This window comes from Astatotilapia calliptera, chromosome 1 (genome assembly GCF_964374335.1).
Source record: "Astatotilapia calliptera chromosome 1, fAstCal68.1, whole genome shotgun sequence".
NCBI lineage: Eukaryota > Metazoa > Chordata > Actinopteri > Cichliformes > Cichlidae > Astatotilapia > Astatotilapia calliptera.
Window position 1 is genome coordinate 30,652,818 of NC_137422.1, and position 24,938 is coordinate 30,677,755.

The following is a 24,938-nucleotide window of genomic DNA, read 5'->3' on the forward strand; positions in this document are numbered from 1 at the left end:
CAGCCTGAAAAAAGCATCTTGAGTCTTTTAAATGAGAAATATTTTGACTTTACTGGTTTGGAACTTGTTTGGAAATACACAATGCAATGCAAATAAAATTTCTCCTGGCTTCATTCTTATGGTTGGAAACTATTACTATAGTTTCTCACAGATACTACCCACTCTGCTGTTTATATATGTATTTGGTGTGTACGTTTGTGGGTCTTTGCCTGCACGTATTCGTGTGTATCTCTGTGTATATGCATCTTTGTGTTTGTCAGCCTGTGCCCAACTAGAAAAAAATTACGTTCCATAAAACGTCTCTATAAACGGCATGGCACAATAAATCCAAGGCAGAAATATTAAGTGGAACCAATATTTTGCTGGACTCACTCCAGATTTCTAGTAAAACTCACAACTTGTGATGATCTTAGCATTAAAAATATATATTTTACAGGGGGGAATAATCCAACTCCATTCCAGCCAAGGCATCATTGTCATGGAGCTATCTGCGTTGTGCACCTGTGCCTTTCTACTGAGAGGTCATTAGTTTACATTCTCTCTTTTAGGCACAGCTCTATTAAATACACCATGCATACCCAAGCAAAAAAGGATTTTTGCAATGTCACGAAGAAAGAAAATGACTGGGGGGAAAAAGTGCTGCAAACTGTTGCTGTGTTCTAAGAAGGAAGCCTCCCATATGTGCAGAGAAACGAAGCAGTGAAGCTACAAAGGAAACATGCTCAAGGACACCTGTTCGTTGCAGGGAGCAGTTTGTGAGAAGCATCTTGTCTGTGCAACACTGCACCAGTCATGTGTGAATGAAAAAAGAAAAGGAACAGGATCCACTCCCTTATCGCCACATGGAACCACAATGTACTTTTGAACGTGATGACATATTAAAAATTTGATGAAGTCCTAGGATGACACAGCGTGACTGTGTACTTAGGAAAGTATAATGCAGACTTTGAAGCATTTCTTTATGACATTATTTTTAAGCCAAACTACATCACTTATTGATCAAAGAAAACAACAAAAGATAATTAATACTGTAATTAGGATTACAGCATCAGCATAATGTCTGTGATGCTGGTACTAGAAACCACAGAAGACTTCAAAACAAATTCCTCTGCATGAAAGACCCAAGTACCCTGAATCAACTCGGCATTTCCCATGACAGTTATACCAAAGAATGTGAAGCCATACGAGTATACTGAACATAGCAGCCTATATATACCAGTATAGACTGAAGAAGTCACTTGGATGAGCGACAAAATGTTTCTCCCACTGAAAACGCTGCGTCCAGATGAACAGAATCAACTTTTGGGGCATACTACTGTAGGTGGAAGTGATAGGGTTGAGTTGCTTGTTTACTGTAAGGCAGGTGTGTGAAAACAGTATCGACACTATGATTATGATGACTAAACTAACGTTATATGTTAGAGGTTACATTAGCTAGCTATAAAAACAAAATAAAAAGATTGAGGGCAACATCATTGCATACAGCTAATGTGGCTTAAAAATGCTCTGTAGACACTGCAGCTGTTATCACTTTTTTAAATCAGCGTCACACAGTCACAGCTGATGATTTTAATTATTTTTTTAAATATAGTTGCTCTGGTTGTATTTCCGTTCAGACCTTATGTCTGAACTCTAAAAACAATTACCAGACCTCTGTGACCACAGAGCTATATATCAGCATCTGCACAGAGCCTCTGTCTGTTCGCCACAGCTATCTGCCAAAAACTGCATTTTCAGGAAGCTGACATTTTCAATTGGCTTTTAAAATATTAGTTTCATTTTAGGTTGATTCTGGTTGTGTTATGTGTGGCTATGCATTGTGTAGAAATATAAATTTTGATAAAGAGGACAAGGGAGGGGGAAAAAAGTCAGCTTGGTCCTCCCTTCCTATTTTTGTCTCTCAGCGAGATGAGGTCATCAAACACCAACCTGCTTTGTATATTAATGATGCAACAGCCAGGGTTCTTTGGACACCCTGTCCCTGGAGACTGCTTGTCTGGCAGCAGAGGAAGACTTCATCTTGATTTAAGAGAGATAACACCCTCGACAGAACTGTGACAAAGGCTAGATAGGCAGTGTGAGAGGAGATAGTGAGGGAGTGTCGACACCAGTAGAGAGGAGAAGACAGGACAGGAGGGAGGCAGAGGAGGGACTGTGTGATACACTGTGCCTTTAAAGCACCAAGCCCCTCCTCCACAGAGCCAAGCAGAAGAGCCGAGTGGTGCTGGCAGGAGCCTGAGCCCAACGATAAACTCTGGCATCAGCTTCCCTTCATCCGGCAGTGAGCGAGGACACAGTGAGGGCGTAGGGGCAGAGGGACAGGGATGGAGAAAGAGTGACAGAAAGAGAGGGAAGTGTGAGAGAGAGGCAGAGAGAGACAAACCAGGCCGATAGACAAAGAGGGAGAGGCTGTCATAAGAATCACACAGCTCCTTTTTCACAGTAGCAGCTCAGTTGATCTGTCTGCTGCCTCCCGATGCAGGCGAATGCTGAAGGGGATGACGGGTGGTGTGTTACGGCAGCATAGCTATCTGAGTGATGGTAGCGGCCGCAGCAGCATCACAATCCGAAGCAGGGGCTCTTCTTGCCACTCTGGCTCTTAGTCATCTTCGGCGTCCGCTCTCCCTTCTCAGAGTGCTATCAGGGCCATTCATCGTTCCCATCTCATGCCTCCTGCCTCCTCCTCCTCCACAGCTTCATCCTCCACTTCTACTCCTCCTCTGATGAGCCACAGCCTCAGAGTGAAATAACCCTGCTAATAGAAGCTTCTCCCTCTGTCAAGACAGTAAGTACGGGAGGAGGGGGGAGAACTCTGTGTGTGTGTGTGTAAGGGAGAGAGGGAGTGTGTCTGCGTGTGTAAGACAGAGAGGAAAAAGAGGGAGTGAGAACGGCAAGAAGGAGAGAAGATGTTGGTGTGTGCGACACAGGGACTTCTAAAGAACCAGCAGGTTGTGTGTAGCTTCGGTGATTCTGCTGTGCCTGGACAGTAAGCTCTGGGCATAGCAACAGCAAAGTGATGCACAGAAAAGGTGAGTAGGTGTGCGTCCCAGCGGATGTGTGTGAGCGTGTGTGAGCGTGTGTGAGCATGTGGAGGTGAGGCAAGTGCTGCTGAAGTACGAGATGCATTCTAACAGAAGCAAGAAATAATCAACGCAGTTAATCCCTGACCATATCTGAGTCTTATTCACCCGACTGATGCTGCTTTTCATGCTGCTATGATTTAGAGCAAGCTTTAAAAAAGAAAAGAAGACGAGACATGAACGAATAAGTGATTGCTTTCCTTCCTGTATGACCAGGTGCCATGTGTGATTGGCCAGCATACCCTGTGGCAGTGGCATCGCCCTGGATTTGGCGAGAAGCTCTCCCCCCTGCTTGTTCTCTGGGGCTCCTTTGGGAAGCTTTCATGGGATTTATCTTGTCCTGCTGGATGGCACGGAGCTCTCTGCCTCTCTGAAAAGAGTCCACAGAGAAAACATACATTACACGGATAAGAAGTAAAATAATTATCCAATCACAGCACAAGCAGGCAGACCGGGTTCCCTTAGCAACAACTGAAGGAGACGAGAGAATCCTTTTCTCTTTCTGCTCCTTTGGTTTTTGGGCACACCCCTGTGGACAGCTGTGGGTCAGTCTTTTGAGAAAGGACTTCAAAAACATTTTTACATAAGACAAGCTATCACCGAAATTCCAGAGGAAGGTGCTCATTTGCCTTCAAGTCAGCTTGTTACTGTGTCTCATTGGCACAATGAGTTTTTTGTTATGCCTCCACAAATTCGCATCGCAAGTCACACTGCACTGGCTTAGAAATCACTTCATTTTGATCCCACGCCACCTGGAATGAGCCCTGCATTTTGGGGGAGATTTGACACTGTGTGAAAAGACCCACTTTTACATTTCTCCCTGTCATGGACAAGAAATGAAGGACAACATGATTAGGTCATCAACTGCAAAGAAAATGGATGAGAAGCAGAGTTTATTTTGATGTGAGTTTCTACTGAGAGTCTTTTTTTTCCTCAGAGGAGGTTACACCACACTTGACAGAGGAATAATCTCTTTTTTAAACAGGAGCTGTCCTTTCTGTCTTTTAAACAGTAGCCCTCACTAATGGACTATTTTTAGAAGGCAAATCTTGGCCCGCTACCAATAAAATAGAACACGATCATTTTGAGAATCGAGCCACTGCTGGGAGTTTTCTTTTTCTATTTCAAAAAGGTTATCGTGAACCCTTTTCCTGTTTTCACTTTTGTATGTTAGCCTGCCATTATGCCACTGTGTTTTACATGTAAAAAAGAGTGTTCAGGACAAATGGAAGAAAGAAAAAGTCTTTTCCCTGTATAGACAGGCATTTTAAATAGCATCTCCTTGAGAACAATTTCAAATATATACACTGACACATGAGATGAGTTGGCTCAACATGATTATGTAAGAGTTTCATACCAGCTTTAGCCCATGAATTTTCCCTCTTCTTTTTCGATGGATTTACAGCATTTGACTTTTCCCATGCTCCTTTTCTCTTCATTTTTGGAAGTGTCTTCAAGAAGGCATGGATGCCAGAGTGTGACCCTGTGCCGAGAGTGCTGGCGAGGCAAGGTGTTTTGGCTGCCGAGGTGCTTTTAAGATGTTGAGGTCTCCCTGCGTGGCCGGGGCCCCTGTTCGGATCAGTAGCACTGAGGCTCCTTGTAGCCAAAGACATGGACCCCGACTCGGCTCCCCCACGCCCTCAGCCTGTTGGCCACTGGCTCCACGTCACCCTGTAAAGGATGTCCCTCAGCAGAGCTCCGGCCCGGGACACCTCTGAGACCCCCAGCCCGAGAGAACGCATCCGCAGCCACATGAAGATGGTGATTGATCAGCTGGAAGGAATTCTCAAAGAGCTCAAGGATGTGGCCAAGGAACTCCGGGAGGTGAGCATCAAAATAAGTTTATAAATATCACGCTTTTTCATTTAGAGAGGACTATAGTAAGGAAGACAAGCAGGCAGGGAGATAATGGGTGCCAGGTGGGCGTGCTTCTCTTGTAAGCTGCATTAAATTAAGTGTAAAATTCTTTTTCTAGCATAGAGATATTGATTAAGATTTGACAGTGATGAGATCTAACTTTTCTGTGTGTTTGTAACAAAAGAATGTTGTTTATTACAACCACACCAAGGCTTTTCTGCTCTTACAATAAGCCCACAAGAACACAGTTGCTTATGGGCAATTACAAATGTCCTTCATGTGTTCACTGGCGTCTTGTGGGAGGTACAGTAGATGTGAAAAGCTGCTGAAAAGCAGCAAAGCCAGGCTGAAAGGAAATACAGACACAGGCTTAGATAAGATACATGACTTAGCGCTGCAATAGTTACATAACCATTTTGTTAAGAATCAGCTGGATTCTTACTGTATTTTTGAAACTGCCATGGTAACACTGTAATAAGTGCATTTTAGTGTGTGTGCGTGTGTATACGCCACAAGGTCTGAACAAGGATCTTCAAAGAGACACTGTGAGTGTTGTTATATGCACGTACAACCACGTAGACTTAAAAAAAATCTGCGTGATGTTTGATAATCAGTAGTACATCTGTTTATGTGGGAAATCTCTGTAGGATCCTGCAGTGTCCTCAAAGATGTGAGCTCTTCTTGGAAAGCTCTTCTGCAGAAAGAGATGAAGGCAGATATAGACAGAGACAAATGAAACCTCAGTAAACAGTTTTGTCCGACCCATTCCATATCCTCCAAGCTCATGACATGATTAGCCTCCCACCTGCTTCTGGGATCGACACGTGTGTCTAAATGTGTTAAAAAGGCAAAATGGTGGATGTTGGTGCATATAATCACCCGAAGAAGGAGGGGGTGTGGGTGGCTATCATAACTGAGTTCATCACCCCACAGGAACCTTTCCCCCCCACATTCTCCCTGACTCCCAGCTCTGTCCTACTCACTACGCTCTACTTTATGTACTTGCACAGTTGGAGGTGCAAGGGCACCGCTTGCAGTGCACCTTCTCTCTGGTGAACAACAGAAGTCGGCCCATGAGCAGAAGTGATTGATGGTTATGGGACAACTGCAAGTGGAATAATGCTGGCTGGAGCTATTTATAAACAAAAACACAGGCTGTGCCTCTGCCAGCTCCAGTGCATATTACCATTCTTATCCCAGACCCCATTAGAGAAGGCTCTGCAAAGTGGCTCAAATGTCATTTTTTATTGGAAGAGCACATTCCCACATATTAAAATGGTTAAGGAATCATATTAACTGAAGTAGCAACTGTGATACTGGTATAAATATCCTACAATTAACTGACCTTTGGGGTGGGAGTCTGTATCAAAGGGAAATGGAGAAATAGAATCAGTGTTGTGCTATCAGATGCATGGAAGCCTAATGTTCCACAAAATCTCTCATTCTTGGCCACATGAAAGGAACACTATAATAGACAACAACTGTCATATAAATAAATGATGAATTGCAGTGTGAATGTAGTGAAATAAATAACTCAGTGGAGGAGCGGTAATGACTGATTATCACCCACAAGGTCTTTGGGGAGCTGAAGAAAGAGCTCTGAGGAGTTAAAGCTGACATTCTAAAGGAAAAAGCTGCCCAGATATTGGGAACCTACGAGTGTGTTACTAAACTTACTTCACGGTACCGCTTTCAAAGCTCAAGATCACATATGTACCATGTCACTGTGCCAGCTGGTCAAAAGCTGAAACCAAGAAGCGATTAAAACATCTAATTTTAACACATTATTAGTCACGTTGCCAAAAAAAAAAGAAAGAAATCTACCTACATTTAATTTTCTTTTCCTCCATATTGCCTGCAGTGTTCATTTAGATCATTTAGTCAATGACGTTAAATGTCACATGAATTAAAACACTTACTTTTGGGAGGTTTTCTAATTATACTGTCTGGATTTTAGAGTATTATGTACCTACAGTTAAATAATGTATCCTCTGCGTTTTTAGTCGATTACGGTAAAGTAAAAAAGGAGAACACTTTCAATACTCTATATAAAATAAGATGTCAAAAGATGTCAAAAAAGCACCGAGGAAAATCCAAGAAAAATTCTAAGGGGAATCTCTTCGAGAACAATATAGGTTTTCTTTTAAAAATAAGTATCACTGCAGAATTGTAGCCTTCCACCAAGAGACGTCATCACCATCTAGGTTCTCAACTCAATATAACACTAGATAATTGGCACGAATAAACATCCATTAAATTGCTGTTTAAACACTAAACCCAGTCAATGTGCTGTTATACACGAGGAAAATAAGGCACAGTTTAAAAATGACTCAGTGCTTTTCTCCACCTTCACTCAGTCTTCCCACGAGTGACTACCATTTCTCATAAAGCGAGAAAAAGACTTAACATGGGGTCACTTTTGGGTCTTACTGGTTTTGACTTTCAGACCTCACCATCCCCATCAATAAGGATTCTTTCAACAGAGGATGTGCTCAACATCTTAAATGACAGCAAATATAGGTTCGCAATTGTTGATACAGTTTGAGCACCCATACAGCCTAAACAAACTCACCAAGTTTAATGTAAATCCGTATTATGCAAATTTACAGTATAGTAAGTGCATGCCATTCAGTTTTTTTTTATTTGTTATAAAAACAAAATATTTCTGGAAACAAATTTCACAAAGATGGAGCTATTTCAGGAAACTTTCAGGAAAGACTCAATGATTGCTAAATTAAAAAGCAATCTCAAGCAAATTTTCATATAAAGGCATTCTTCTGCAAAATCTTCACACAATATACAGAATTCTTCTCCACGCTAGTCATTTGGCTCAAACATTAACACTACAATCACCTTTAAGTCATACAAATTAAATAACATGGCAGTCAGTGAAAAAGCACCAGCTGCACACAGAACAATACATATAGTTCCTCAGATCTTGTGTTAAACATTTTAGCAAACCATGCCATATGGTTATATACTCACATAAATATAACCGATTATGATAATACTACTAAAACTACCCATAAGCACATTCCAATATAACCGTGAACTTATCCAGTATAAATTCTGAATAATCCTAGTGTACATAAAAATGTGATTATGGTACAAATCTTGAAATTGGAAGTGTGTAAAACATCAAGGTTTTCCTTTCCATGCTGCAGCAATGTCTCAGGCAGCAAATCTTCCTCACATGTTGAAGAAAAATGTAACACGGAGCACGAGTAGTTTTTCAAGATTGCTCCCTTCAAAAGCCTATTACTGTCAACTGCAGCCTGTCTTACTTGTGAATCCCATTAAGGCTCCATGACAGGTAAAATGAAAAGGACCTAAAGGAAGGACATTGGAAGGTAATATACTGATAAACTACTCCATTTGTAGTAATAATACTGGCAGGAGTGGCGAGACTAGAGGAAATAATTCATTTGGATATCATGTCAACCTTGGACTTTTTGCGAAAATGGCAGCAAACAGAATGCAAAGTAACCTCTGAAAGTTATTGAGTTCTAACTTTTGCTCAAATAAAAATTTTAAAAGAAAAAAAAAGGCAAATACAGAAATGCAAATGTTAGAGTGCACCCGTGAGGGTTATTGGAAAAATTGGGAAATTGGAGATTAAAATTAAAAGAATTTAATGAAGTGCTACAGAAATAAAATTGAGGCAGAGGAAAAGTGTATTGTATTTGTTTTAAATGCACTTATGTTGGTACATGTATTTTGACTTTTGTTGCCATGACGTCTGCCATGAGTCACTCTTGGGAATTCGATTTTTGGATAAATAAAGGACTAATAAAAAAGCACCAGTGGCATCAACTAACGTAAAAGGTTTTGGCAAATTATATTGAAGCTCAAGATATTTAAACACAGGAAGCTAATCAGGAAGAGAGCAGAGAATATAAGCTAGAAAAACAGGCAATTATCAGAAGGATAACACATCCAGAGAACTGGCCTCGATCAGTCAGCCTTTTCAGAATCAGAATCAGAAGACTTTATTTATCCCCAAGGGACAATTAACAAACAACAGAGCAGCATAGCGTTGAAGATAAGGACTATAAGAACAGGCAATAAGAGTGATGGTAGCTTTTGGTAGCTTTATGCGTATGTTCATGTAATGCTTAAGAGCGACTAACTACCCTGAAGGAGGAGGACAGAGGCAGCAACAAAAGGCAAGCGTCAGGTGAAATCTGTGTACTCCAAATGTCAGCTTTTTTTCCCCCCCAGTGATGATGTATTAAGTAACAGTTCCATTAATGGGACTGGTCAATAAGCCGTTTCAGAATCTTATAATAAGGATTTCAGTGTGTCATTAAAGGCTCCAAGTGACCAAAAACAAACAAAAACAACAACAAAAAGCAGTCATCACCGTTTTTCATTGTGATTAGCACCAGCATCTTTTACTTTTTAATTTTTGCTGGTTTTTTAACAAGAGAACTTGTGCTCAACAAGCTAAGTTCGCCTCTAAATGGCAGATGCATGCGGCACAAATGGGTGGTCTATTTAATTTCTATTCATCACCCAATACCATCTGCATGATCCCTCTGGCCTGGCTGTCAAATCAAGACATCTGTGCTAAAATGGAGTCTGTCAAAGAAAACTGCCATGTAAATTATCTGATCGGGAAGGCTACTATATTGTTTTCATGTGCGAGGCATACGTAAATGCCATGTTATTAAAGCCTGGTGTGGATAGTGAGGTAACCAAGCACCTGGCCTCAGCCTCAGAGCCATCTGCCAAGCCAACAAGCCAGTTGTGTCTCCTGATCAAGTCTGAAACCAGTTATGACACATGTCGAAGTGGGGATGGGGGCACAGTGCCCCTCTGCTGAAGCTACCATGCTCAGCGCTGAATGAAATCTGTTCCAAACCCAGAGGCAGCCCAAGGGAGACTCAAACCAAAATCAAAGGGCCTTTTTTTCTCTTTTTTTAGAAGAAGAAGAAGCCATATCCTCTTCTCACTCTGTTCCCTCCCCTGCTGCTGCTGCTGCTGAGCAGAGCAGGGAGCAGAAAACTGCTTAGCAAGAACACTTCAACATTTAACCATAAGAGTGGCTCTTGCAATCACTAGCACTTTAACTCAGTGAGTAGAACAATATAGAGGACAGTGGTAAACACACTCTCATACCATAACATTGTTGAGCCTATTACTAGAGAATATTTGCAAAATTTAAGGGCATAGCAATGGCATTAGGAAATCCCTGTGTGGAAAATGGGCCACTGCAGAGTGATGTGATAAAATAGATGAGTTCCATTTATTTCCAAATTTTAGCTCTGACCCCAATTGACACGTGTCTAATGAAATATCTTTACAACAAATTAAAAAATATAGCCGTAATGATAAATGAAATCTTGGGAAAATTCAGGATAATAACTAAAATGTTTTTCTAAGACATCCATGCCATCGTGCTGGACTTACTACAGAGCAAAAACCAAAAAAAACAGTCTATTTCTATTAATACTCATGATAGCTAATCAACTTGGCACGTGGATGGGATTCATTTTGTTTGTCCAAACAGACGCCTACAATAAGAAATTACAATGTAATAAGTCACAAAGCTGTGTTCTGATGTATCATTTTCCACAAAACAACCATTTTGACTTGGCTTACTGCATTGTGGATTTTACTACCCAGTTAACCACAGCCCAGTGATCTCCACTGAGGATGGCCCAGCCTGTTCTCCACTACAGAATCCATTTACTTTAGATTGAGGCAGGGTTGGGCCAAGTCTCTGACATGTGAACATGCCGACCAGCTGCTCCTTGCAGGTCAACGATACTCAGTTGCCAACAGTAAAAGCTTAAAAACACACAGAGAGAAAAGTGCCCTTCAACCTGACATACCTGGGCCAAAGTGTTTCATCTTATTAAAAGCCATTTGGAAGAAATGACAAGTACCCGCCTGCTGTGTCTGTCAATTTGTTCTTCCTTGACTGACCTCTTTTGTGTGTGCAAATTAAATTCCTAAATTAAACTTGGTGACGTGCCTCCAGCAGAGTTCTCCTTGCTCAGGAAAACAAGAAAAAGCAGGTACCTTTTTTTCGGGCTGAATTCAGAACACCCTGCCATCTCCACATCTGTGTTGCTGCCTTGAGCTGAGCTCCCCATGAGTTTGTCCATTCCTGGAAGGAAGCAAGGGTTCAATTATTCTCAGGACTGAAGAAATTGCTCTTTTGGATTCAGTGAAAAACCAGATCATCTACTGACTGTGTTACAACCCGGCTCGAAATGACCGTAACAAGAGCGGGGTGTCCCGCGACTTCCCACGCCCAAACAGACACAGCATCGGACTTTTAACAATAATTTATTCACAGCAGTGGCACTCAGTACACGGTAGTGGAAGTGTATGATTTCAGGGTGAGCTAAGGCCAACACAACAAACAAAACCCAACCTAGGCTTCGGTTCCCCTTTGACCTGTTCAAGGAAAAGAAAACAAAGAAGTGACACAGTCTGACCTCCCTGGTCAAAGTACACAGGAGAAAAGAAGGTTTCCCAAAATAATCGGCAGCTCACCCCTACTTGATCCGCACTTCACACACATGCCCGACTTTAACTAAGTGGCTGCGGCTGCGGCTGCGGCTGCTCCGTCTGGACCTGAGGCAAGTGCACGGGAAGTTTTCCACACCCCCCACACCGCAGCTCTTCAGTCGTCCTTTTATAGTTACGTCCACGGCAGGAACCAGTTACATCAGGCCATTCCTTAGGTCCACCAATCACAGCCGAGCCCCTGCACAGGTGAATTTGCATACACACATTAAGAAACAAACCAACAACACGCGCACGTAACAATTGGCTGATTTTAAATGAATTCGGATATGTCCACAGTTGTTAGCAAGTGACAAAAAGATCACTGCTTTAATAAAAGGACATTACCTTTTGTTTTTAGTTTAATTGCACGATCACAATATTTAAAAGTAAGCGGTTTTGAGAACTGCAACGGGATCAAAGAAGGAAAGGACTAGTGGTAAACAATGTGTTAAGACTTAAACGGCATCTAACCTTGAGAGCTGTGGAAAGAATAAAAACTGCACCACGCAAAGCATTCCCCAGAGACTCTTTTACCTAGCTCTGCTGTGGAGCTCCAGCATTCTTTCGGATGCAGGCCCAGCATATTGACTAGCCCACCGTGCCTATGAGACCCACTGGATTAGTTGGCCCTTTGAGCTCTGCCTCCCTCCATGAACCCTGCACTCAGCACAGACTGTAATGAGGGCTTTAGGTTTGACCTCTGCTGAGATAAACACTCCAAAAATTGTGCTTGTTGTGTTCAGTGATTTTTATCAGCTAACACACCTACTGTGGGCTAGTTACAGTGAAAATTTTTACCATGCATGTTTGTACTTTGTGATTCAGCCACAAACCCTTTTGCTTGTCCCAAGGCAAGGATAGAGCCGAACAGGATGAAAAAAGGGTGTTACAGGCAAAGCAAAGAAATACTGAGGGGAAAAAAGAGAGAGAAAGGGAGAGATGAAGGGCGGATGGAGATAACGGTTTCTCCTGCTGCACAGAATTGCGATAGACTGGGTGGAACAGCTTAGATCAATTGTTGCAATTGTGCTCGTTCGTGGGCGTGTTTAGGATTGTTTTGGCCTATCTCTGTGCTGTGAATAAAACCAGTAGACTGTAGTTAATGGTGTGAAAAATGGCATCCATCGAAGTGCACAAGCAGCCTCCAAGAATAGCTACATCATTTCATTGTGTCAAAGCATACTGTATGCAGAGGGACAGCTTTCTCTCCATTAGGCCATCAGATTGCGTTTTACTAAGGTGTGGATATGTGATTTTATAACTGTTGAGATACACATAATGTAAAATAAACCGATTACTATTATGATCAGATTTTGAAGAGGCGCTATATTTTTCTCTATTTCCATTGCCTGTAAAAACGCTCAGGGCAGCATGGACCAACCCACTCACCAGCGGTGCAGCTTAATCCAGCTACAATCTTTGGAACTGTGTTATACTGAGGGATCATCAGGAGGCTTTTTTTGTCATTCCTTTTATTTTTAGCCATAGTCTGTGATGCATCGTAAATCAACCCAGTTTCGAATGAGATTGTTCAGTTTTCACTAGCAGAAATAGCTCAAGTTAGATGGCACACTACTAAGCAACTGGACCATTTCTAAAGCCTTTCAAGGGCTCAAGTCTTTACACATCCGTCCTGACACATAACACCAAACAGGTTCTCTCAGATAACACACAACAGGTGTTTTAGTGCTGTTGATATTCAGCATTTCTGATATTTCCACCATAGGAAAATTATTGTGCATCTGGTATTTTGTTATGCATGTTAGAAAATCCTGCCAGAAACTGTGTGACAAGTTACAACAGTATGACTCACTTCTAATTCTGGCTTGGCATGTGTAATGTTGCACACTGTCTTAGTATAATTAAAAATGTGTTGTTTACAATATAGAGCCAGAATGCAGCTGTGACAATGCAATTGGGTGTTTTATTTTTAATCAGTATCAGCTATTAGTTTGTAAAGCTATCTAACTTGATTTTTTCATGTGTACAAATATCAGAGGGACAGCTCAGGTTGAGCAATTTGGAAACCAAGTTCTGGAGACAAGACTGAGGTGGTTTGGTCATGTACAGAAGAGGGAGAGACGCCAGGGAGAAGGAAAAGAGGAAGACCACAGAAAAGAGTCATGGATTTAGAGAGAGAGGTACCTGCAATGGTTGGTATGATAGAGGAGGATGCTAGGGTTACATGGCTGCTGTGGCAACAAGGTAAGTCAAGAAGAAGATCCCTACTTGACTTACTAATTAGTCCAAAAGTAGCATTTTGTACAGTGGAAAGTTTACTGAGCAAAGTTTTTAATTGTAAAGTGCTCGAGCAACGGCCCACTTAACTGTATCACTCAGAATGAATCATAATAAAAAGGATTCTAAAATTTGGCAGTAATCTGTCACAATTAAACAAATAAGGTCTTGCACAAAAAATAATTATATAAAGGAACATTTATCATATTCAGGGACAAGCCAGTGTTGTCTTTACTTCTTTCGCTCTTTTATATAGTTGATGAATTTACACTTTGTGAGTTTAAGAAGGATGAAAGTCCTCTGGTAAGGTAAAGCCAGGTTTTATTCTCCATTATCCCATAAACACCTTTATGTGATAACTTGTACAGTTTTTAGTATCACAAAACACAAATGGTCAATTATTCTGTAAGAAAGTTATTGAGTTATACATTAATTTTGAATCTGGCCGTTTTATTACCATTCAAACATAAGTTTCTGACAATATGTACTCAAGTGTATTTTTTTCCACTATCTTTTTGTTTTTTATATTGCATATTTTTAATTTCATTACTATTACACAAAATAACTTTGGATATGTGATGAATATAGGTACAGAACCTGTAGAGAATTTTCTGGGGATAAATGACGGCAGAAAAATTACTGCTTCAGTACTATGATAACAGAGTGTATAAAAGAGGCATGTCTCCTATCGAAGGCTCAATTTGGCTCTTGAAAAGCATTTTGCCAAGGCAACATGAGAACACTATGGGAGTAAAAAGTCACTGAGGACACCATGTGCTTTTCCTCAACAAAACTACCAGACCCATTTCTAGCAACTGAGTATTTAGAATGGAAACAATTCCTCACTAAACTATACAATTTAAAAATGCTACGTTACTGTGCAATGCAGGCCTTATGTTCTTTTGAACATACACAAAGATCTGTTTCTTTTACTGATACAAATCACAGCAGATGTGGTGTACTATATACAGTAAAACAGATTACAAATACTATTAAAAAACTAGTTTAAATTCTTAATTCAGTGTCTGCTCAACAGGGAAATTAAATTACATCTTGAAAAATGTTCTCAGAGAAACACCCTTATCCTTTTTAATGTTTAAACACCTCAGCTACTTTATTTCCCCCAACGGCTAACTAGAAATGCAAATGTTCTTGAGGGATAAGCTTATGCCTAGTGTCATCCTGTTTGGTTCTTTCATGAAGTTCCTACCTAAAATGGTTGGTTTTAGTCGATGTTTGTCTCACTTTGGAAATGCTTTGTTTAAATTTGAAGTAGAAGAGCTTGTTAGGGGCTTTTCACAGTCTGAGAGTAGGTTTTTCTTTAGATCAGGATTTTAGTGGCCAGTTAAGTTTGTCTGGTAAGGTTGAAATTTAATTTAAGACTCGTAACATTTACTTCAAGTAGATTTTTTTTATATTGTTTCCACTGTTTTGGAAATTCAGCATAAAACTGACACAACTGTGTGTGGTGGCAAATAGGATTAGCTGAATTTGCACTCGGTTCTGTGATTGCAAGATCACAGGCTCTGGGAATAATAGGAAATACAAAGGTAACACACCTTGCAATGTGTGCATCGGAACTCTACAAATACCATAACATTAAATTCTCTTACTGGGATTATTTTGAATCCCCTAATTAATGCCAACTAGCCCAGGATCCATTTAACATCTAAATGTCATTAATTACTTCACGTTGTAAAGAGTTGATCTGTCTGAATATTTAAGCAGGTGGCCTACAATGTCTGATGCTATGCTAATCTCCATTGTGGACCTATGCAGAACCTTCTTATCAAATAAATCTCAATTTTTTTGTTTTCATTTAGTATGCAAGTCAAGTTTTATATTTCACAATGAGAAAGAATGCAGATGTCTACTGACCTTAAGTGATGTGCAGTTTTTGGGATGATATCATTACCTTCCAGCTACACAGTGCTCCAAGTACTACAGAGCCAACCATATTAATCATCACAAAAACAGTGAATCCTGCAAAGTTGCCTCATAGACATCTTTACTAAATCTATGAATCACAAAATCTAAGCATTCATATAGAAAACAAGCCAAGCAAAACAGAATGACACACAGATCTTCATCAAGGCGTAGCACCTGTCCACTCAGGGAGCCTTTTTGCATGCTGAGAGCTGAATGAATTAACAAGTACTTAAGAGAGTCCGTGTGTATGACTCTACATTCCTACATTAATGCGTTTTTTTTTCCTCTCTACTTCTTTGTGTACTACATCTTTAACGGTTTTGGCGAGGTGGCTAGTTGTTGGCTTGCATACCGGGTAGCTGGTATTAGGTTTTGTTGCGGATGGTATCCAAAGGGAAGCCATCTATCCAACATAGATTGAGGCTTGTGCCAGTAAGTGTTGGTGGAGCAGGTGCTGAGGCTGCAGGTGAATAAGTTGGCCATGAGAATGAGTTAGACTTCCAGAATAAATTCAGCTCTTCTGTGATAGAAGAAACACTTTGTTCTCTGAAAAGCAAGATGTAATGGCAGGTCATTACATCTCGGCTGTCTCATAATGTTGGTAATGTTAACACATACTACAGTCATTCTAAAGAACAGCACCTTCAAATCTCTTTAAATTCAATGCCTTCAAAAGCAGCTCTGTGTTTTTGGAGCCGTCCTCTGACTCTGTTTCTCTCATTGCTTTGCACTGGCAGCTCACACTGACAGAAGCACGGCATGGATGGCTGCCACCACTGTCATTGTCAATAGCATGACAACACACTATCTAATGCAGGGCAGGCAAAAATGAAACACGCACAGCAGAGAGGACAGGCTAATTATTCAGACACACAGCTAAGAGCAGAAGGGGACATAACTTGTCAACAAACTGTTTGGGTGATTAATTTTTTTTGTCATCTGCGCAGTCACCTGTGTAGTTGGCGGTTTATGGTGATAAGATGACGAAGAATACGGACTTTTATGCAATGCAGCAAGGTGTAAGAGGGTAAAAATATAATGAGTCTTAAGTCTGCTGTTATTTTTAAGGATACTGTCTGGCGAGGGGACTGCAGGTTTGTGTGGGCTGTGAGGACCATAAGTTACAAGGTTCTGATTAGAGAGATAAACACTGGAAAAATACTCATTATGATTATGCAAAAATAGATTAAAAATAACAATTATGTGTCTGCTCTATTTTCATAATTGTGCTATGCCAATGATATATTTTCATACATTTTTCATGTGAAAAAACCCCATATATATTAATTCCTAGAAAGAGGTTAAAGTAACAGGAAGATTAAAAGAAATATAATTTTTCCGTGCTTTATATCCAGAACCCAATTTTAATAAAATCGTGCAAATACTGAACCTCAGCCTTTTTACATGGCATCAAGCAAACTCACATTTGTAATTATCCACAGACCCAATGTCTGCATTATGTCAAATGTTTGACTATAAATAAAAACGTATACACTAAAGGACAACAAAACCCCTTTTTGAGAAAGGTGGGCACAGTAATCATTTGTTGTAAGCATTTTTATTCTTTTATGTCATGGACTCTTTTTTGATACAATAATGCTCATTAATGCATTTTTATAGAAAATATCTTCTGTCTCTTGCCCTGAGCAGGATTCAAATGATCCGGCGCTTCATTTCAGTGTGAAATAAGTGACAGCTGTGTTGTAGTGTCACATAAAGAAACTGTTTATGGCCACTTGTGTCTCCAGTGATCACTTTTTTTTATTCAAATCTCTGGGAAGCCCTTTCTGTTGTAAAATGACTCTATTATATACAAAAACTTTCAGCCTCATTAGCTAGATTTGTAATTATCAATTGCATGACCATCCAGCTATCTAAATTATTACTTAAACCATTAATGCATTTTAACATCTCTGAAATAAGGATTTGGAGAATATTAGGCATATAATCACTCAATGAGGTATCTTAATTTAAATAACTTACAAAGAAAGGAATAAATGCTAACGTTAATGAGAAGATGCTGATTAGTAGTACATAGAATACATAGAATGTCCCCAAACTAAATGTTACTAAATGTTTTACATGACAAAATGAATTCAATAAGATCTTGTGCTCTCGGGTAGTCAGGTAATTTAAAAATATTTTCCCAGATATTATATATTAAACTGAAAAAATTGTTGCTGAGTGCATGGGCTGATGTAACCCATGCACTTATGCATGCTCCAATAGAAAAACAGTGAACCCTTAATAACAACAGCTGCATTTTAAGGTCTTCTGGATGACTAAGTGTACTGATTTTAAGATTAAAAAAAAAAACAGAAAAGCCACTTTAAGATTTTATTGATGTGATGTTCATCTTGATACCTGTCATTAAAGCTTGACTGGCTGACTGACTGATTAGCAGGATTGTACTGACCTCGTGTAATTAGTACTTTCATTTATTCTTTCAGCTTACACTGAAAATACATCACACAATATAATCAAACCCTCCACCCTGCTACGGTAGTCCATGGTTAACTGTGGTCATTTCATTAGAGAATTCATTATGCATGACAAATTCATATTCATAAACACCAACTCAGGTGTAAAGCCATACATAACACATACAATACATTCACTTTGACACAGTAAAATCTATATTTGCATGCTGTGTGTGGTAAGGAATGTAAAAAAAAGAAGAGCCTGACAAGTAGACCCTCTCTGCTACCCTCAGTTCAACTATGAGTCACAGTTTTGAGGCTTCTAGTCAGACATACAAATACAGATGGAAATCAGATGGTTGGTAGAGATACTAAAAATGACCTTTTGGCTGGAAGAAGATATGGACGGGTTTTGTTAAGTGTTAAGTTACTAAACCACACTTGCTGCTATGGTGACATATGATGACAATGAAGAAATGTTATATCCTATATTTAATCCATTCTGCGGTCTTTCTTGAAAATAAAAATGGTAGATTTATAGTTTAGTCATTAAAACAGTATGATTATCAATGTGTGGACCAGTGTAAAAAAATCCTTACAATCCATGTGATCAAGGACTAAACCTGACGCTCTATTCGCGTCCATCGCGTTCGGTGTGAACACACCGTAAGGGTCAATCATGACTGGAATGACTGTCATACATTTTTTTGTACTACCACATAAATCGTAAAGCTCATTCTGCTGCTTGAGGTTTATTACCAATTCTGTGTGCATCTGTGAATTCCCAAAAGGCAAACTACGTGACTAATTGTCCTAATGTTTAGAGGCCGTCCTTGTTTGGCTTTAGAGCCATTGATATGGATTGTAAGGAGGTGGTGAGGAATGATCAAGCAGAGTTGAGCTGCACTGATGACCTCAGGAGCGGCTGCTAAGGTCATAGCTGAAATTATAACTTCTAGAATCAGCTGTTCATTTTTGCAAAGAGGGCAGCTTGATGGAGTGGTTTGCCCAAAGTCAGGACTTTCAAAGTCAGGTGAGGGTGAAGACACAGGTCACCCGTTGGTGGTTTTGATTGGGGAGGCATCTGTCAGCACAAAACAAAGAAGACGAGGATACAGAACAGCACAGCATCCGACGTCCAAAACAGACTGTATAGGGGTCTGTCTGTGGAGAGAAAATATTTACAGACTAAAAATCAAGAGATGAAGTAGAGAAGGCGGCAGTGTGAAATCGAAGAGGAGAGAGGTGGAGCCACAGACAGACGGGGGAAAAAGAAAAGAGAGACAGACACAGTGAAGGCTTATCTCTTGGCCTGCAGACAACAGTTCTTTTTCAGAGCCGCAGCTCTGAAAAAGGGTGGGGGTGTCTCTTTGGGGTGCATGAGCCAGAGGGTCAGCAGTTCATCCCATAATTCTATGATTGCAAGTCAGTTGCAGATGCTCAAAAAATAATAAGAATAAAAATAAACAGCTATCCATTTAACACGTCATTCCAGCTTCTGACAACTAGAGGTTGTTAATCAAAGCATATTTGCCAGGGTTCACAAAGGAGAAAGAAAAAAATCTCTTTACCCATCTGTGCGCTTGCTTGTTTGTAGACGTTACTTATATTTTAACTGATACTGGAATTCACAAGTCCTTTGCCCCCAAGAAGCATCGGATCCATCTGTCTTGCGTCACTAATGCTTTGCACAGTCATTTGTAACAACCATAAATAGCAGTGGTCTACATTTAGTCAATGACATCTGCTATGACCTAAATGGAGGAAATATTAAATGGGCTGCCAGTGGCTAAATTTATGATAGCGCACACACACTTTAAAGGGATCTGTGTTTTCTGTACGTTTAAATTACGAAGGACAATGCAAACACTAAAAAAAGCGTTTAAAGTCACAATGACTTTTACTGGAGATTATTTTTTCCTTTTAATATGTGATATTTATAAAATATTAGTGCACATAGTACATACAGCACTTAACATACAAATTTGTTCTGATGTATGTGCCCTCTCATTCTGTTTAAGATAAAGCCCCAACTTTGCTGAGCTGTCACTATGATGCTCTAAAATGTATTAAAGAAAGATAACTTGGTGCTAATTCTTAACTCTTTAATAACTTGTTACAAAGTGTTTTTTACTTTATTGTCAGTGAAGTTCAGGGAAAGGCATCTAACCATCAGGCCTCATATGTACACTGAACAAAAATATAAACGCAACACTTTTGTTTTTGCTCCCATTCCCCATGGGATGGACGTAGAGACCTAAAATTCATTCCAGATACACAATATAACCATCCCTCCCAAACATTGGTCACAAATCAGTCCAAATGTGTGGTAGTGGGCACATCTGCTATATTGAGATAATCCATCCCACCTCACAGGTGTGCCACATCAGGATGCTGATCTGACATCATGAGTAGTGCACAGGTGTACCTCAGACTGCCCACAACAAAAGGCCACCCTGGAATGTGCAGTTTTTTGCGCTATTGGGGGTATGGGGACCCAGAACCGGTCAGTATCTGGTGTGACCACCATTTGCCTCATGCAGTGCAACACATCGTTGCATGGAGTCTATCAGATTGTCAATTGTGGCCTGTGGAATGTTGGTCCACTCCACTTCAATGGCTGTGCGAGGTTGTTGGATATTCGTGGGAACTGGTACAAGCACATCCCGAACATGCTCAATAGGTGACATGTCCGGTGAGTATGCTGGCCATGCAAGAACTGGGACATTCTCAGCTGCCATCTGCCCTGAACAATGTGAACCATGATTCATCCGTGAAGCGCACACCTCTCCAACGTGCCAGACGCCATCGAATGTGAGCATTTGCCCACAGAAGTCTGTTACGGCGACGAGCTGGAGTCAGGTCAAGACCCCGATGAGGACGACGGGCATGCAGTTGAGCGTCCCTGAGACGGTTTCTGACAGTTTGTGCAGAAATTGTTTGGTTGTGCAAACCAATTGTTCCAGCAGCTGTCTGGGTGGCTGGTCTCAGACGATCTTGGAGGTGAACCTGCTGGATGTGGAGGTCCTGGGCTGGTGTGGTTACACGAGGTCTGCGGTTGTGAGGCCGGTTGGATGTGCTGCCATATTCTCTGAAACGCCTGTGGAGACGGCTTATGGTTGAGAAATGAACATTCAATGCACGGGCGACAGATCTGGTTGACATTCCTGCTGTCAGCATGCCAATTGCACGCTCCCTCATTGCTTGTGGCATCTGTGGCATTTTGCTGTGAGACAAAACTGCACATTCCAGGGTGGCCTTTTGTTGTGGGCAGTCTGAGGTGCACCTGTGCACTACTCATGATGTCAGATCAGCATCCTGATGTGGCACACCTGTGAGGTGGGATGGATTATCTCAATATAGCAGATGTGCCCACTACCACACATTTGGACTGATTTGTGACCACTGTTTGGGAGGGATGGTTATATTGTGTATCTGGAATGAATTTTAGGTCTCTACGTCCATCCCATGGGGAATGGGAGCAGTAACAAAGGTGTTGCGTTTATATTTTTGTTCAGTGTAAATAAAAGAGTAAGAGACATGTTAAAGATTGTAATTTTAAAACCTTTTCTTAATGCTCTGCTTTGAAACAAGCTGGAGACAGGATGACCTTTGAACATAACATAGCTGTGAATGTAAATCTCACACAAAGCTCTTTAACTCCACTAATTGATGCCTGGAGCAAAAAGATTTGTTTTTTTTAAATTGCTACTTTGACGTAACCACATGAAGGCTTTGTGGCACTCCTGTACAAGTACACCTCTGAGAAATGTGCACTCTGTCAACATCCCTATCCTCCTTTGACCAGATGCAGCCCATCCAGACACCTGGAGGGGGGCGACACCATTACCTCTCCTCAGCCTAATTGCAGGGACATAGCATTGGCAGTTGGGCAAGGATTCTGAAGCCAACGTCTGCAGGAGAAGTAGCAGGGGCTTGATGGGCTGAAATTCATTCTGACAGTCACTGCCTGATTGACAGATTGCTAAAGGTTGACTGCGGCCTCTATGCGCCACAGGTAGATGGGCCTTTGCCCCGCCACCATGGGGCTCCAGGGAGATTGGCTTTGGGATTGGGAAGCAGGGAACAGCTCAGGAAACATTTAGTGTTGGATTTGAATCTGGCTATAACTGTTGGTGGTCAGGCAATTAGATATACACAGTGCAAAACACAGCCTCATGCTGTTCTCAGCCCACTCCTGCCTGCCTGCCTAAGCCTATACATATGTATGAGTTTGTGCTCACAAAGTGGAAAGGAGTACCAAACCAGCCATAAACTATGGCTTTTCTCATTTCTGAGGCTGTCTTAATAGATAAGATAATCATGGTGGATGGATGATAGATAATGTAGAGGTGGTTACTATTACTGACACGGGTTAATACATGTTTTTTGGCTTAATACTATTCATCGTACATTTCTTTCATACATATCATCTGACCTGTCATGCTGTTTGCTGCAAAAATTGCAATCTGAGTAATTACTTAAAATTGATTGCATCAGATTTTATGCACTTGGACACAAAAAAAGGGATAAAGATCAATAAATGCTACTTTCACTTCACAAATATACATCTTTTTCTTTTTTTAAAAATCAGTGAGCCTAGTAGAGGCGGAGGATACACTATTGATCTCTAACTCTCGGACACGAGTGGATATCCTTGAGGAATAAACTTTGTTTCACAGCTAAACTAAGCTACATAGCCTATCAAAACACATCATCTGTATGTGGGGCTTCAAAATGCGTTCTACCACATCCCTGAACAAAATTACAATTAAATAAATAATATATGCAGGCATTGTGAACAGTTTATTTAAATAAGATATACAAAGGTTGAAAATTATTAGATTTTTTTTTTTACTAACCTCTGATCCAAAAAGATCAATGTACTGGATTTTATTTTGCACTCTCAATATGCATGTAACTCACTTTGATAGACAAAGGGAAAAGCAGCAGATAATTTCAGTTTGATAATCTTAAAAAAGAAAAAGAGGAAAGACAAAAACAAACAAATGGAGGCTGCCTCGGGTATCATCTCATTGAGGGGCATCGAACCACTAAAAGCGAAAACAAGCTTCAAGGAAAGGACGGAAAAAGGAGCGCTGGCACTGCTAACAACATTGTCACACAGCCCACCCACCCACTTCTTACCCTCCTTTCACACCAGATTGTCAAAATAACTGTCAGAAGTGTTTCATTGCTCAGAACTGCTGGAGAAAATGTTGGCCTTTGCGAGTGGTGGTGTGTGCTCACAATATTGAGGGCAATAAAGAAAGAAATAATCTGACATAGCAGTTCAATTTAGCAACATCATTACTTTGATGAAAGGTGCACCACACCGCATCTAAGCAACTTCTTATAGTGACACTTCGTTTTAAAGCAGAAGAGAATTTTTCTCATGACAAACCTGCTATAAACTTTTGCGGCAGCCAGTGGCTGTATTTTCCATCTATTTTATACTTTATTGGATTTCCTGCCTTCATCTGCTATTGCTGTATTTAGTGTTGATGATTTCCATTGTGAGAGGAAAAATGGGCCATCGAATTCTCTTAATTCACCACATACACTCTGGCCCCTGTCATTTAATTGATAGATGGAAGCTCTTTCTTTTTTCACTTTCTCCCACTCCCCACATAGCTCTCCATTTATCGCCACTTTCATTACTCGGAGCAGAACGGTAAGTTTCTGAGATCAGTGCTGGATATCTGGAGGCTAATGAGTTGGGTGGACTGCAGTGATTGCATGAGGATATGCCTTTGCTATCTGGCAGTAGTGACATGTTCAGGGTGACAATAGAAAGATGAGTGACTAAAAGCTATGGCTGCTTTGACATTACATAGAATACTCTGATTTCTTTTTTCTCGCATTTATTCCATTTGTCCTATTTGCGTACTGTTAGGACTTTATCAATAGATACTCCTCACTGACATTCTTATTGGTACTAGTCTAGACATCTCACACTAAGCTTAAACTATTTGGGGTGGGGTTTTTCATGTCAGCCTGCTCTTGATTCAATAAGCCTAACAAGCCATTGCGTTTGTGTAAAACAGAGTAGCATTTTGGTAACTATTTAAGCGCTATTGGGCAGGTGTTGTGAAAAAATGATTTTTACTGGCCTTTTACTCTCAAAGATTTTTGTAAAAGGAGTAGTTGTTAAGACGTGAAGAATATTATTGTTGACTTTTTCTGAATTGTCCCCATGATTCATCATCTCTTCGATGCCTGTGATGTGTCAGAGAGAGGAAAATGATACCTGCAGAAAATGTCATCAATTAGAACCTTTCCGCTGGAAAACAAATGTCTTCTTGAATATGTAACATTCTAACCCTAACAGATACCCGTTACTGTTGTCTAGGTGTTTATCAGCAATTTAGTGCAGACAAGTCTGGTACTGGAACCAATTTAAAATTGGTTATATACAATACCTATCACTAAGTGCTGACTTATTAATGGTTGCAGTTGTAAACACAAGTTTACCAATCACAATCGTCTGCATACTGGAGGTCTTGAGATACATTTTCAAGTTACTTACTAATCAGTGTATCTCAATAATGACATGCAGCTTGAGAGAGTACGTATTTATTAATGAGCCATCTCTGAGCAAAATCCCAGCAATACAACAGTAGGATATGCTGGTGTAAGTGTGGGCCTGAAGCACCCTGCCAACAGCACTGAGGCATGTCATTAGAAGCACCCAATCCAGTCTAGATACAGGACTGTTGCTCAAGTACTGGAATTATGACCACAGGCAAAAAACACAAACACTGGTCCTCCAGCAGGTGTGGGAACAATGCAGGTCTGGTCAGCTCTGTTCTCTTAAAGATGGTGAGGCCAGTTCCTTAAATTTTTCTGGTTAAATTTAGACCATTGTCCTCTGCTGCAGACAGAATACTAA

The 24,938-nt window shown here is 40.6% G+C and overlaps 1 protein-coding gene across 5 annotated transcripts in view; it reads left to right on the forward strand.

The window, feature by feature from the left end:
* The first annotated feature begins 2,204 nt into the window (after positions 1–2,204).
* The window catches only part of insyn1 (inhibitory synaptic factor 1), a 46,078-nt gene continuing 23,344 nt past the window's right edge, over positions 2,205–24,938 (forward strand). Inside the window, exons 1-3 of one of the 5 annotated variants that reach the window (XM_080299945.1) lie at positions 2,205–2,785; positions 3,297–3,983; positions 4,529–4,904. In XM_080299945.1, coding sequence (XP_080156071.1) covers positions 4,761–4,904 — 144 coding nt within the window. In that variant the 5' untranslated portion in view covers positions 2,205–2,785; positions 3,297–3,983; positions 4,529–4,760. Of the gene's footprint in view, positions 3,030–3,296; positions 4,905–24,938 lie in introns of all 5 variants that reach the window. The other 4 variants (XM_026172811.2, XM_026172801.2, XM_080299946.1 and 1 more) reach the window with 4 other exon arrangements.